Source organism: Martes martes, assembly GCF_963455335.1.
Source record: "Martes martes genome assembly, chromosome: 10".
NCBI classification, from domain to species: domain Eukaryota; kingdom Metazoa; phylum Chordata; class Mammalia; order Carnivora; family Mustelidae; genus Martes; species Martes martes.
Genome location: NC_137898.1, coordinates 27,657,041 through 27,671,498, shown reverse-complemented (window position 1 = coordinate 27,671,498; position 14,458 = coordinate 27,657,041). Strand labels below are relative to the sequence as shown.

Sequence of the window (14,458 nt, the reverse complement as noted above, 5' to 3'; positions counted from 1 at the left end):
CTAAAGCCTTCAGAGAGAAACCGAATTCTGAGCTGGGTTTTGAAAAAGAAATTTAAGCGAGTAAAATAAAATTGAGGAGGGACAGCATAGGCTTGTTCAAATATTTGGAAAGCTGTCCTGTAGAAGAAGGATTGAAATTATTCAGTATGATCTCAGGGGCTCAGGGACCGGTTGGGGAAATGTACAGGGAGAGAGATTTAAAAGAGGTCTTCAATAGAGCTGTCCAAAGGTTTCTTTGGAATGTTCAGAGTTCCTAGTCGCTGGGTATGTTAAAGCACGGACAAGTCAATTGTTTGGCAGCCACAGTACAATAGTACATGGTGGGGGCAGAGTGTCACGGAACAGATAGAATGAAAAACATCATGAAGTAGGTAAAAGGGCATGCGTTCTAAGGATCCGGCTCTAGAACCCATTACTGCTACCTACTGGCTCTGTGACCTGAGCTCAGATTGTTACAAAGTTAACATTATTATGCTCAGAACAGCCCTTCATACATAGTAAGTGCTAAATAAGTAGCTTATGAATATAAGGTGTTATCATTGTCATTGGATGCGTGGTTGACATACCCTTTGAAATCCATCTCACCTTGAAAAACTGAATTTTTCCAGGTTTCTAAAGCATTTTCAAGGAGGCTGGTCCTGCACAACTCTCTAGCTCATGTTTTTCTTTGTCTCCTAGATAAAGTGGCCTTGTGAGAAGGAATGCCTGCCCAAGTATCAGAATTGGAGATCATGGATGAAGATCAATTAATTGAAGAAGTCTTGGATAAGTTTGTAAATTGCCATGAACAAACATATGAAGAATTCCTGAGCACTTTTACTCATCTTTCAAAAGGTAAAATGGAGAAGTAAACTTTCTACAGCAGTAGAGATAGATTTTTATTATAATCTTATGTCTTTGCTGCCTTTTCAAAAAGACTGTGCAGTAAGCATCCATTCCTTTCTTTCTTTTAATCAGGTGTTTGAGACAGATGGATATAAATACCAACATTTTTATACAACCAAGAGTTGTATTATGGAGTCAGAGCCATTGCATTTGAAAATCAAAAGGGACCTGAGAAATAATTTTGTATAATTCCTTTATTTTTGAAGAAATGTAACTGCAAAGAGTGGAGGTTTTTTAAAGTGTATTTAAAACTTTTAAGACATACAGCATAGTATAGGCAATGGAGTTACACTGTATCCATTTGGATCCTGGTGTTGCCATTTTCTGGGCACGTGACCTTGGGGGAGGGGTTTTAGTTGGGATGGGGGTAAAAACGGTACCTTAAAGGATGACGGTTAATTGAGGTAATTTCAAGTCAAACTCTGAGCCTAGTGGAAAGCAGGTAAATACTTAATGAATGCTAGGTATTGTGTTGTTGTCTTCGTTATGATGATGATGCTAGGGTTTCTAGAGAATGGAAACAATCCTTTAGATCGGAAGTGATAAAGCCTAAAGGCCACGCCCATGTTGCCTGTTTCATTATGTCTTGTGTTTTTTCTGTTGAGCTAACATTTAAAAGTTGGGAAATTTTACATAAAAATATTGACTTGTTTTGTTTATTTCCAATTAAGAGAGGAGACCTGTTACCTCTTATTTCCCTGATGGCAATAGCAGCTAGAGTTTGGGAGCCCTTGCTGTATGAGCTCCCTGTTTGTCACACCCTCTGGCTTTCACACATGGTAAAAATGTGTGCATATGCCTTGCCTGCTTCATTCACCCAAGTGGCGCCTGTAGGCATTTGAGTTTGTCATCTTTGTTCTGGGTTTTGCTTCAGCCCGCCTGCTACTGACTTGCGCTCAGTCTGGTCCTTTGTGGGTCATTGATCCACATTTGTGAGGCAGTAGGTTCCCCGCCTTGCTGCACTATGGACTCAGCGGAGGGTATTGTAGAGCGCGGTGATTCTGGGGCTCCCTCTGAGTCTTAACTGGGGCCCAGAAATCCGCACTTGGTAAAAATTCCCCTGGGGGAAAAAAAGATTCCCCTGGGGATTCTAATGTGTACCTGATTGAGAACAGAGAGTTTCAGAATCTCCCAAGGTGGTGACATTTGTCAGGATACTTGACTTCATGATTTTAAATCATGACTTATGTGTCCTTAACAAATGTGTGGAAAGGTATTTACAATGAAGAAAAGGAAAAGTGATTGTACCTTGCTTCTTTTTTTTTTTTTAAGATTTTATTTATTTATTTGTCAGAGGGAGAACACAAGCAGGGGGAGTGGCAGGCAGAGGCAGAGGGAGAAGCAGGCTCCCCAACGACGAGCAAGGAACCTAATGCAGGACTCTATCCCAGGACCCTGGGGTCATCACCCAAGCCGAAGGCAGACGCTCAACCAACTGAGCCACCCAGGCGTCCCTCTACCTTGCTTCTTTTGCAAGATAGTTGTGATGAAGTTTAGAATGTAGGTGAGGTTCAGTGGGGTGGAGTCTGGAGCCGATGACCAAGAAAGAATTCTTGAGACATCTTTGGTGCAAAATGATGGTTTATTAAAGCACAGGGACAGGACCCACGGGCAGAAAGAGCTGCTGCCCCAGGATTGTGAGGGGTGACAGGTTATATATGATGGGGTTGGGGGAGGTAAGGAAAAAGGGAGATTTCAAAAGAACTTTCATATGCTAAAGAGGACCTACAGGATACTGGAGGCCATGAGGCCTTGTCATTGTCAAGGTCCTTTTCCGCCTCTTAACAAGGTATTAACATTAACATAGTTGGGAAATTCCTAAAGAATGTCACACTTGTCCCACCCAGGAGTGGGGGGAGGAGTAGGGTGTCAGCTTTTGCTTTGCCCTCTGCCAGACTTCTGTTCCCTCATCCGCTGGAATATCGATATTTGTTTTGTTTACAATTTTAAACTGCGGACTGTGTTTTTGTTTACACTTAATGGAAAAATTAGGTAATATCTAGTTTACTTTGGGGTTGTGAATGATCTCCTTTGACAGGATATGTGGATCCAACTACTCTTGATTAATGGCCAAATCATCTTTTGGTCTGTGACCTTGGGTTTGGGAAGATCTTTGCCTTCTCTGAGCCTAATGATTTTGTTTTATGCTCTCTGTACCTAACAGAGCAGTGTGAATGGTTGGGGTAGGGTCCTGGGAACAAGTAACACTAGCAGGATTAATACATTCTGAATGCCAGTGGCATTTTGATAATCCAAATTATTTTTGGAAATTAGTTGTAAAGCTGACTTTATTTTCATACTCTGAAAAAGTAAGAACTTCTTGCAAGCACTTGGATATTTTGAAGAGGTTATAATGTTTTTGTTTTGAGGCTAAGAGGTATATTCTGTTCTCAGATTTCTGTTAGATCATTGCATGCTGAGAAAGAAACTGTTGCAGATGTGGTGACTACATTGCAAGTTCAGTTTTGGGCCCCAAACCGAACTGAAATAAATGATGACGCAAGTCACATAAACTGCATCCCCAAGCGCACTTTTTTTTTCTCCTTTCAAAATATCCCTAAGGCACCAGTTCACATTATAAACTAATGACCTGAAAAAATTCTTCTTAAAGCACAAAGAATCGTGAGTGCAAAAATGTGTCTTCAATCAGTAAGCGTCCTTGTCCCCCCTGAAACATTTAAGTACCTTCTGAAAAACCAAACAGCCCTTAGGGACAGCCGGAGCATTGAGTGACAGCCCGCAGAATTGATCGAAGTGATTGTGGTTCTGTTTTAAGGAAGATAGGAAAGCTGTTTCTTCAGACTTTACCCCTTTTTTCCAGCCCTTCGTCTGTCTTCATGTGCTCGGTTTTGCTAATGTGTAGAATCTTCTCCCTGTGAAAGTGGTTATCACCATACACGCTCATGTACATTTCTTTAGAGTTTGGTTTCTCAAGTCTATTACGATTTTCCCTGAGTGACTGTTTTATTTATTTTTATAATAGTTATATGCCAGAATGCTTATAGGATTCATTTTCTTTCCAAGAGTGTTAAAATGGTCAGTAATCCTATTAAAATATTTCCCTGGAAAAAATTTAACTATAGCTTGATTGAAAGAAACTCACATCACTGCTTCAGACTGTTGGAAAATCATTGGAAACTGTAAATATTGTAGCAAAATCCTTGCTCCAGTATGTTGATGTTGATCACATTTGGCAGGGTTTTTTTTTTTTTTAAAGCAACTCTGTTTTTTTTAGATCATGGTACATACGTGATAATAAATACAATGTTCTATCAAAATGTTTAAAGAGACACATTAATTATTTGTTTTAAATAAACAGTTATAATTGAATTCTCAGTAGTGTCATCAGTTCAAGAGAGTAAGACCAAGTCGCGAGATTTGTATTAGAAAATCAGTGCGCAGAATTTGGTTTTATTCATTATTGGTGAAGATGTTATTATGTTGTTGATATTATTGTGGGTAAAGATAAGAGGCTAAGTTTCAATCTTTGGCATCTCAGTTTCTTTGTGAATGTGATTAATTTACAGGTTTAAAAAAATTTTTTTTAATTTATTTGTCAGAAAGAGAGAGAGAGAGAGTGCACAAGCGGAAAGAAGGGATAAAGGCAGAGGGAGAAGCAGGCTCCCCACTGAGCAAGGAGCCCTATGAAGGGCTCAATCCCAGGACTCTGGGAACATGACCTGAGCTGAATGAAGGCAGAGGCTTAACCAACTGAGCCACCCAGGCATCCCTAATTTACAGGTCTTTCTAAACTATCCATCTAAAGGAAAAACATGCTCTTCCCTCCTTGTCTGACATATCTCTGTCATTTGCTTAAGTTATAAAAACACAGATGTGAAAATGTATTTGATTTTCTGTTAATGCATTTATTCACTTATTCATTCATTAATCTGTGTGTCCTAATGGTCTATGTATTTTTTAGGTGATGAGGATCCAAAAATAAGACATAGGTTATGTTTTCAAGCTCATAGGCTAGGAGGGAAGATGAATAAGTAGACAAAAAGTTACACGAGTGTATGATAGGTACCAGAATGGAGGAAAACACAGAGTTCTGTGAGAGCTCATAAGATCATAAGAGGGACATACAGCCCCTACTTGGATGGGGAGGACAGTATAATCTACCCATTGAAGAGGGTGCCCATAGTGGGTCTGCAGTAACTGCTGAACCAAAAATTGCCTTGGGTCCTAAGACATATGTAAAATAGAATGCAGGAAGTTTTGGCAGATAAGAGCCAAATTGAAAGATGTTAAAAGTGCCTCCATTGTTGATTGTCCTTTAGATCATGTTTCCATTTGTTTTAGTACTAATATATATATTCTTTAAATAATATATGGTGGAGGTGGAGATGTAGCCTTGTTTTAGTAAGGGTGAGAGTTATTTCTAACTTCCTTTCACACCAAGATTACCACACGATCTGATTTGGGAGCCATCTGCTCCCAGTTTTTAGAGTGTTAGTTACTACTCATGTTGTGGTCACACAGAAATTATATATTTAAGAAGCCAGTGACTTAGAAATGGACATTCAATCTTTTTTTTTTTTTTAAAGATTTTATTTATTTATTTGACAGACAGGGATCACAAGTAGGCAGACAGGCAGGCAGAGAAAGAGAGAGGAGGTAGCAGGCTCCCTGCAGAGCAGAGAGGCCGATGCGGGGCTCGATCCCAGGACCCTGGGACCATGACCCGAGCCGAAGGCAGAGGCTTCAACCCACTGAGCCACCCAGGCGCCCCCATTCAATCTTTTCAAGTCCATTTGTTACATATAGTAGAAACCTTGGGGGGAGGGTTATAGTAGTTACATCCAGATCTCAACGTGTGTCTCTCTGTCTCTCTCTCAGACACACACACACACACGCGCGTGCACACACACACACACACACACACACAGTCATTGTTCTGATTTTGTTCTTCAGGCTGCATGATTAATTTTCATTAAAGTTACCCACTTTGCCAACTGTTTAACTTAAAATAGTTTGGAAATTGAAATGAATCTACTGTGATTTTATGATTAACTGTTAACTAATTCTTTGTTTTTCATTCTCTCCTTTTAATCTTAGAACATGTAGGACCCTTCCCCAGTGATTCTACCAGTTTCTATATTACCACATAACAGCTCTCTATGCACTGCTATATTTTATCTACTCTAACCTGTTTTCCTATGTCTAGATCAAAGATTTTGTTTCTGATTTTGATGTGTGATTTCATTTCTAGTTCTCTTGATGCTCTTCTCGTTTCACTTGCAATACTTTGTGATTTTAGTGTTTTATTATTCTTTCAACATGTCTTTGAAAAAAAAAGCCCATTGACTCAACCTCCCTCTTCCTTCATACTTGTTAATATAAGAATTAAATTCCTCCTGAGGGTAGAACATTCAGGACAAATAGCCAATGCCTGTGGCTTTATAAACTGGTGGTGGTCTGGCCTTTGATTGTTCCAAACTCTTAGGGTTTCAAAACCTCTAAACAGGTTTCAATTTTTCTTAGATTTTAGTAATCTTACATAATCATAAGAGAGTATAATCCATATTTTTTACTTATTCACATTTAGTTCTATAAGGAGCTATGCCAGTGCTCTGTCACCATTGCAAATTTCAGGAAGGTACAGTTACCATATGATGTGATCACTAGGTCCGCATTGTCTAGTACGGACCACTAGCCCATGTGGCAGGCAGTTGAGTACTTGAAGTGTGGCTAGTGCTGCTCACTGAGTTTTAAATTTCACTTAATTTTAATTAGTTTAAGCTTAAATAAAAATATTGCTACTCAGTTCAGTTATTGGAAAACTTTTAAATGTGTTTTGGACAACTTAGATGTGTGAATCAATTTTTTCAAATGTAAATTTTGTGAAATACACGGTAGTTCCTCCCTACCCCCCATCCGTGGTTTCACTTTGTATGGTTTTAGTTACCTGTGGTCAACCAGGCTTTGGAAGCAGATGGTCCTCCTTCTGACTTATCATCAGAAGGTCCTAGTAGCCCAGCGCTACATCTCAGTTGCTGCCTCGTTCATATCACTCCGTCTCTTCCAATAGGCATTTTGTCATCTCACATCATCACAAGAAGAAAAAGGGTAAATATGGTATAATAAGATATTTTAGAGAGACCACATTCACATAACTTCTACTATACTATGTTGTTGTAATTATTCTACTTTATTGTTACTAATCTTTTACTGTACCTAATTTATAAATCAAACTTTATCATAGATATATATGTACTGTATAGATAGGGTTTGGTACTATATGCAGTTTCAGACTTCCACTGAAGGTCTTGGAGCAAATTCCTCATGAAAGAGGGGTTGACTACTACCAATACAGATCAAGTATTTCTGATGAGAAATTCACATCTGAATTGAGATACGCTATAAATGCAAAATATGCACAGGGGTTTAAAGTCTTAGTATGAGAACAGAATGTAAAATACCTCAATAACATTTTTATTTTAACTACATTTAAAATGACAATATTTTGGAAAATAGGCTTAAATAAAATACATTATTCATATTAACTTCACTTTCAAAACTTTTGAAAATGTGGTTGCTTAAAAATTTAAAACCACACCTGTGGCTTATGTTCTGTTTCTACTGGGCAGCACTGCTAGAGACCAGTGGTTCTTAAAGTTGGCTGAGTATCAAAAAGACTTTTACAATGTCAAATCTATATAAGACTAAAGATTTCAAAAAAAAAAAAAAAAAGAAAAGAACGAAAAGAAAGACTAAAGATTTCTAGACAATATCCTGAGCTTATTAAATGAGAGGCTCTATAGTGAGGGGTCTAGGAATTTTTACATTCATAAGGCTCTTAACTAGTAATTTGGCTTCACTACTTTTGAGACTACAGTTCTGGCAGTGCAGTCCCCCACAAAAAGAAGCAGACATTGCAAGTGATTTTGCAAAGGAGGGGAGAAACATTGGAGTTAGGGAGCCCTGCAAGGACCCTGAAGAGAAAAACATCTTTAGGGATATGGACCAGGAGACGGGGACAAGGAAAGCAGGGAAGGCTAGTGAGACCCTGAGGGCACTTGGCAACAAGTGAGTCACAGAGGACGAGGGAGGGAGAAGAAAGGGAGAGGCTGAGCCCACAGAGGCAGAGGGACCTGTTCAAAGGTCCACAGTTCTCGTTTTCAGGAGGCTTTTGTTTCTTTTTTTATTGGGCGTCACTTCTGTCAAGAGCTTAGAATCCTGGGCTGGGATTTGCTTCACTCCTCTGGACTGATAAGTTTTGAGTTGTCAGTTCAGGCAAAGGAATATTGCTACGCGTACTTGACAACCTCTAGAAAATGTAATTAAAAATGAAAGTGGTGACAGCGCATAAAACAACACACTTCCAAAGCTGACATATCATTTTGGTCCCCAAAGCTGTTTTGAATTGGAACGTTAGGAAACCCATCTTTAAACTTCCATAGGGGTACAGAGAGTCTTTTCCCCGTCTGAAGAATGCATTTAAGATAGGCTGTAGAAAAATACCACAGAGGAAAAAAATAGCGAAAGCAGCTGGCCCTCTTACCAATCTCAGAGCAGGAAAGAAATTTCAGTGGAGCATAAAAACAGCTTTCTCTCATTCGTAAAAGAAAACACCACAACAAAAAATAATCCTTGCTGGGTAGCCTTTTGCGGTTGTTTTCAGTGGGTATTAGACAGAGACCAGCGGGCTTAACATTGTTTTGATACCCTTGCAACTGGCAGATCGCCGGCTAGAGGAAGCTGGAGCGAACGGCCCGGCTTTCTGCTTCCAGGTGGCACGCACGCCCCAGTTTCTGGGCGGTTGTTATCAGGCACTTTTAATTCCCTACTGAATATTGAGTGGTGTTTTCAGTTCACAGGCCATTTGCGGTGTCTTTCTGTTTTTCCTTTTTTTTTTTAAATTTTCCGTTAGTCACACCGCGGGGTGGGGAAAAAAAGGCTGCTTGGGAGGCACGTTTGGAAATGTGAGTTTAACAGCGAAGCCCACGGTGGAAACAGCCCAGCAAATAGCAGCCACCTTCCTTTGACTGAAGACATAGGCCACTGTGATGTTAACCTCAAGGGAAAGTTGTAGGAGGCATCCTAGGAGGACTTGCTAATGAAAGCAACCAGGTGATTAAAAAACCCCACTAATTAGTCTGGCATCCCAAGGGAGAGAATAAGGAAGCCCTGTCGAAGCTTCTCATTGACTCTTTTTTTTTTTTTTTTTGTATTGCTAAAAAGAGTGGGAAAAAAAAAAGAACATGGTTTTATATTGATATAAATCAAACTTATATAAGACTACAGATTTCCAAAGGAAAAAAAAGGAAAAAGGAAAAGAAAAGAAAGAAATGACTGAAGATTTCTAGACACTATCCTGGGTTTATTAAATGAGAGGCTCTATAGTGAGGGGTCCAGGAATGTTTACATTCATAAGGCTCTTAACTAGTAATTTGGCTCCACTAGTTTTGAGACTACAGTTCTGGTAATGCAGTCCCCCACACAGAGAAGCAGACATTGCAAGTGATTTTGCAAAGGAGGGGAGAAACAACTGGCATTAGGGAGCCCTGCAAGGACCCTGAACAGAAATACGGTTTATATTGGTTTTATATCAGTAGCCATATATATGTGACTTCTTCATCAAAATACAGTACCAAATACCACCTAGAAGGCTGAAGGAGGAAAAAGTGTTGAACGAAGTGAAATCATTACTAGCAGAGCCAAGCCTGGTGGAAGAAACAGCCCCAGCAGCATTATCCTACTCTTTCTCTCTGGGGGAACATCTGTAAACTGTAATTAAGCAATTTTCATTTTTTTCTCTATTCCTTTTGTCATTACTAAATCAGTACATTTAGGGAACAAATTGACAAATTAGGAAACACAGAAAACCACTGGTTCGTGGTAGAAGGAAATTTCTCCCCTCAAATTACGATGCATTTTGAGCTGATTAAGCTATTTTGTTTTAGATATATTAGCGTAAATGTTCAGCTGTGGTTGTTACGATTCATATTCTACCCATGAATATTTGGCCCATAGATAATCGTTTGTTTTCTGTGCCTGCTATAGCTCAGGTGTAATTGCATAAAGGAGAGAAAATGTGTTTAAGTATTTACAACATTTTGAATTATAAGCATTAAATTTATTTTTGGCAGCATTTTTAACACATAGTATTTTGTTGCAATAAATTTGTTTCTCAGTGAAATAAAATATTATGAGCTTTTTAATTTGGTTGGCCTACAAATAAAGAATAATTTTCTTTGATTCTCTGTATATGTTTTCAACATGTATATATTATATATATTTTGTGTGTGGATAGAAATGAGAGAGGTAAATTTTCTTAGGCAAATGGAATCTTTTTTTAAAGATTTTATTTATTTATTTATTAGAGTGAGAGAGAGAGCACAGGCAGGCGGAGTGGCAGGCAGAGGCAGAGGGAGAAGCAGGCTCCCTGCAGAGCAAGGAGCCTGATGCAGGACTCCATCCAAGACCCTGGGATCATGACCTGAGCTGAAGGCAGCCGCTTAACCGACTGAGCCACCCAGGTGTCCCAGGCAAATGGAATCTTGAACTTCTACAAAATACAAGCAGAAAACTGCTAGTGGCCAAAGAAACTTTAAAGATGGTCACAGTCAGCCTTTAAGCGGCTGATGAAAACAATATTGAGTGAGTGCACAGTTGTTTTGTATGCATTGGTCTTTAACTTGAGACTTTATTTTTATTAGTCATTGTTAAATGTACTGTTACGCTTGAAGAGAAAGAGTAAATTATGTAGCTTGAAACTGAGGTAGTTTTAAGACTGTATCCTTTGATTCAGTTGAATGGGTCTGTATTCAAATGTGTGTGGCTTTCAAATCTGGAATCTCTCAGCCGTAGACCAATAATATTTTCTTTGAAATGGTCAGCTAAACCCAAAGGGATACAAACAGGAAACTTTATCGCAGCCAAACTCACATCTTCTTTGTATGACAATCAAACCACAGTCTGTGTAGTTTGAGATTGTTAGTGTCTTTTTTCTTCCCCCTCCTACTTGGATTCCCTCCAGATGAGATAGATTTAAGTGGCACCAGTTAACTCGTTCTCCTTGAAGCCCACTGCTTCTTTAACACAGAGAAGAATCGTACCATTTTCATGTGTTTTTTGAGCTTAGCCTGACTTTGCCTTAAGTTTTATAGTGTATGGATTGCTGATTAGAAAAAAGGGATTGTGGATCAAGTGCCACATTTTCCTCCTCTCCTCCATCAATTATGCTTTGTGGGACTTGTAGCCAGTCATCTAATTTCTGGGTATTAGGCTCAGTCCCCAATTAAAGTGTCATTGCAGTTTTTCTTGCAAATGTTGAAATCATTTCCATATTGACTGTGTTCCTGCTGTATTTTAGGCATTGAGCTAAAATCTGGGAATATAAAATGAATGAGGCAGAGTCCCTAGTCGGATATGTCATTCTTACTTATTTCTGTGTGCTCTGTGTTTCAAATGCTCTAGATGTGTGAAGGCACACTAGCCGTCAAGCACACTGTATTGTTAGAGGTCAGTTGGTAAGCTAATATTAACCACTCTTTACATAGTGCTGATAAAACAATATGCAAAATATGGCCTTTGGTCTGGGGGACTTAGTTTTAGATTAGAATAAACCCTCTATATGAGTTTAAAAAAGAGCAATCAGAATGATTAGAACAGTAGACTTTTCAGACTGCTTTTTCTCCTTTTTTGATTTTAAGCCTTTTTTTTTTTTTTTTAAAGGAGGGACACCCTGAAGTGCACTGAAAAAAAAAATGAGGGACCGTGAAAGACATGTACAATTTAAGTGTGTTCTTGCATTGCCCCAATGCTTTATGCCAATGAATGGATCCTGGATTATTACAAATTTGTGCAGTTTGAAAACTCCTAAAAAGCATTTATTTGTAAAAGGGTAGAAAAACCTCGCATTCCCTGACTTTCTCCAACCTGTGTGAATAAAAGAGGTTGTCTTAAGTTGATGCATCATTGTGTAGGCAGGCAGAAGGAGGGCATGATCTCAGGGTGAAGGAAGATTTTTTAGGTAGATGGGATTTGGTTTTATGAAGAGTTTAGTGGACTGTGCTTTTATTTCTCATTTTGTTGCGAGCAGGGCCAGTGTTATGGAAGGGGTTCTCTTTGAGCTTAGGATTCAGAAGACCTGGTCCAGGCATTTATTAATTCTTTGACACTGCAGGCCTGCCACTTAATCTCTCTGAATCTGTAAATCAGGGATAATTCTGCCTGCTCAGTGTCTCTCATATGGTTGTGAGGTGAAGCCGATGAAATATACATGAAGGTACTTGGTAGGTTTTAAAGAGATGTACTCCGGTGTGGTTTTATTTGTGGAGACTATTTATGATTTAAAAGAGAAACATCAAGGTTAAATAGTAAAAAAAAAATCTTGAATCTACAGTATAAAGAAGGTAAAAGTATTGTTTACAGTGTTAGCTGTCCACACCCTTGGTGGAGTCAAAACGAACTCTGTATGGTATATATTGTGTAGTATCTATGTATAGAGTCTCATATAGTGTAAGACTACACAGTTCAGGGAATAATCCTACACTGGCCTCTGGTGGATAGACTAAACAGTATGTCTACACAGAACCTTGAAGCAAAGGTATTTATATACTTTGACAAAGATATCAGATACTATATCTTTTTTTAAAAATGGAAGTATAATTGACACACAATGTTACATAGTTTCAGTTGTACAACATAGTGATTCAGCAACTCTGTGCATTGTAATATGCTCACCACATGTGTAGCTACCATCTGTCACCATATAACACTATTAAAATTCCATTGGCTCTACTCCCTGTGCTATCCCTTTCATCCCCGTGACTTCTTCATTCTATAATGAGAAGCCTGTACCTCCCTCTCTTTTTAATTCTCAATTTTTGAGTTCTACTCCAAGGAACCTTTACTCTGGATCTTACCTTAAGTATCATTTAATAACTTTATTAAAATGTGGATTCTTGGGGAATTGGTCCCCAAATTTTGGTTCAGCAGTGCTAGTGTATGGATGGACCAGGAGCCTTGACTTCTAGACCTACTTTCAGAAATATGCTCTGAATGAGATCAAGGAGAGGTAGGGGGAAATGTGTGTGTTCCATAAAATTCTCTGCTTTTGGGGCGCCTGGGTGGCTCAATCGGTTAAAGCCTCTGCCTTCGGTTCGGGTCATGATCCCAGGGTCCTGGGATCGAGCCCCGCATCGAGCCCCGCATCGGGCTCTCTCTCTGCTCAGCAGGGAGCCTGCTTCCTCAAAAAAAAAAAAAAAAAAATTCTCTGCCTTTTTATGTACTGCGTTTTCCTAGGAATAAGGTCCATGGCTTTCATGAAATCGTCTACATGCTCTGCCCAGGGGGTAAGAACTATTATTTTACTTTAACCATAATTTTTTGTTGTTGTTGTTTAATGTCACCATTTTATATTATTTAAAAAGGAACTTTGACAGTAAACAAAGAATGATGGGTTATAGGAATAATTTTACTGTGATCTTGCTGATCTCTGATAGGGAGAACAAGGTATACTTGCTTACAGAGTTTTAGGGTGGGCTTTGGATTAGTGTATATTCTGTCCCAAGTCTGAAGGATTGTAGAGCATGTGTGAACAGGCCAGAGTTATTCCATCACAGGGAAAATCTCGCTACTTGTGTTATTGCTGGAAGAACTATGTTCTTTATGAGCATTTTGCCATTGGCAAGTGCACAGGCAACAGTGTTGGGAGACCGTATGGGTGTGGAGGTATGTTGTCGCCTGTACTTCCAGGAAATGTTCCTCCAGTAATTTTGGTGCCTTTGGTACCTTTTTTGCTGTGTATTTTATACATGAAGGTACTTTTAAAACTTACTGAGGTGTAAAATTTTATGATTAGGTAACTAGGATTTAAAAGAGGGACATCAAAGTTGAATGTTAAAAGAATCTTGTGTCTACAATATAAAGAAATGTAAATGTGAAATATTATGTATGTATATGTATTCTTTTCTTAGTATTTCTAGGAATAACTTTTTAAGAAGGAAGGAGATGCTTATAGGTATTCTCCCTAGATTAAAGATTAGAAGAGATTTGGTTAGATAAAATGCTTTTCACCTCTACAGATAAGTTTATTTTTTTGTTCATGGTAGGAAAGTAAGAAAATAAAGAAGCATGAACACAGACACCCTCACACACAAACAAAAAATACACTTTTTCTATAGCAGTAACATTTTTAGCTGCTGCATGGCCCCTCAGAATAAAGATGACATTCCTGAATCTCCTTGCAGGTGGGTATAACTGTTTGCCCAAGTTTGTGCCAGTAAGAAGGGAGGGAAACTGATATGTGTAACTTCTGGGGTGATATCTTCAAGAAACATGGCCTAGACTCCTTTAATCCTTTCCCCGAGCTGGAAATAGGCAATTGTGGGAGTGATCCTTAGACACAGAGATGGAAGCCATGTGCCAAGGATGGCACAGCATCCCGCCAGCCTGTGTCCTTGGACCATCTCATGGAACATAGCTGCCCACTTGCCCTAAACTATTACCTGAGAGAGAAATGAAATTCCTGTTTGAGCTGCTCTGTTTTGGTGCCTCCTTGATATAATAGCTTAAACTATGCCTTTGCTAATGACAGAAAGCAACAGAGGTACACACTTTCTCC

General features: G+C 39.0%; 1 protein-coding gene across 6 annotated transcripts in view; it reads left to right on the top strand.

Annotated features, from left to right (window-relative positions):
* IFTAP (intraflagellar transport associated protein) overlaps window positions 1-14,458 on the top strand; it is a 72,778-nt gene that overhangs the window by 18,339 nt on the left and 39,981 nt on the right. For all 6 annotated transcript variants that reach the window (XM_080816810.1, XM_080816808.1, XM_080816811.1 and 3 more), the window contains exon 2: window positions 679-834. In XM_080816810.1, the coding sequence (XP_080672936.1) occupies window positions 702-834 (133 nt within the window). In that variant the 5' untranslated portion in view covers window positions 679-701. The remainder of the gene's footprint in view (window positions 1-678; window positions 835-14,458) is intronic.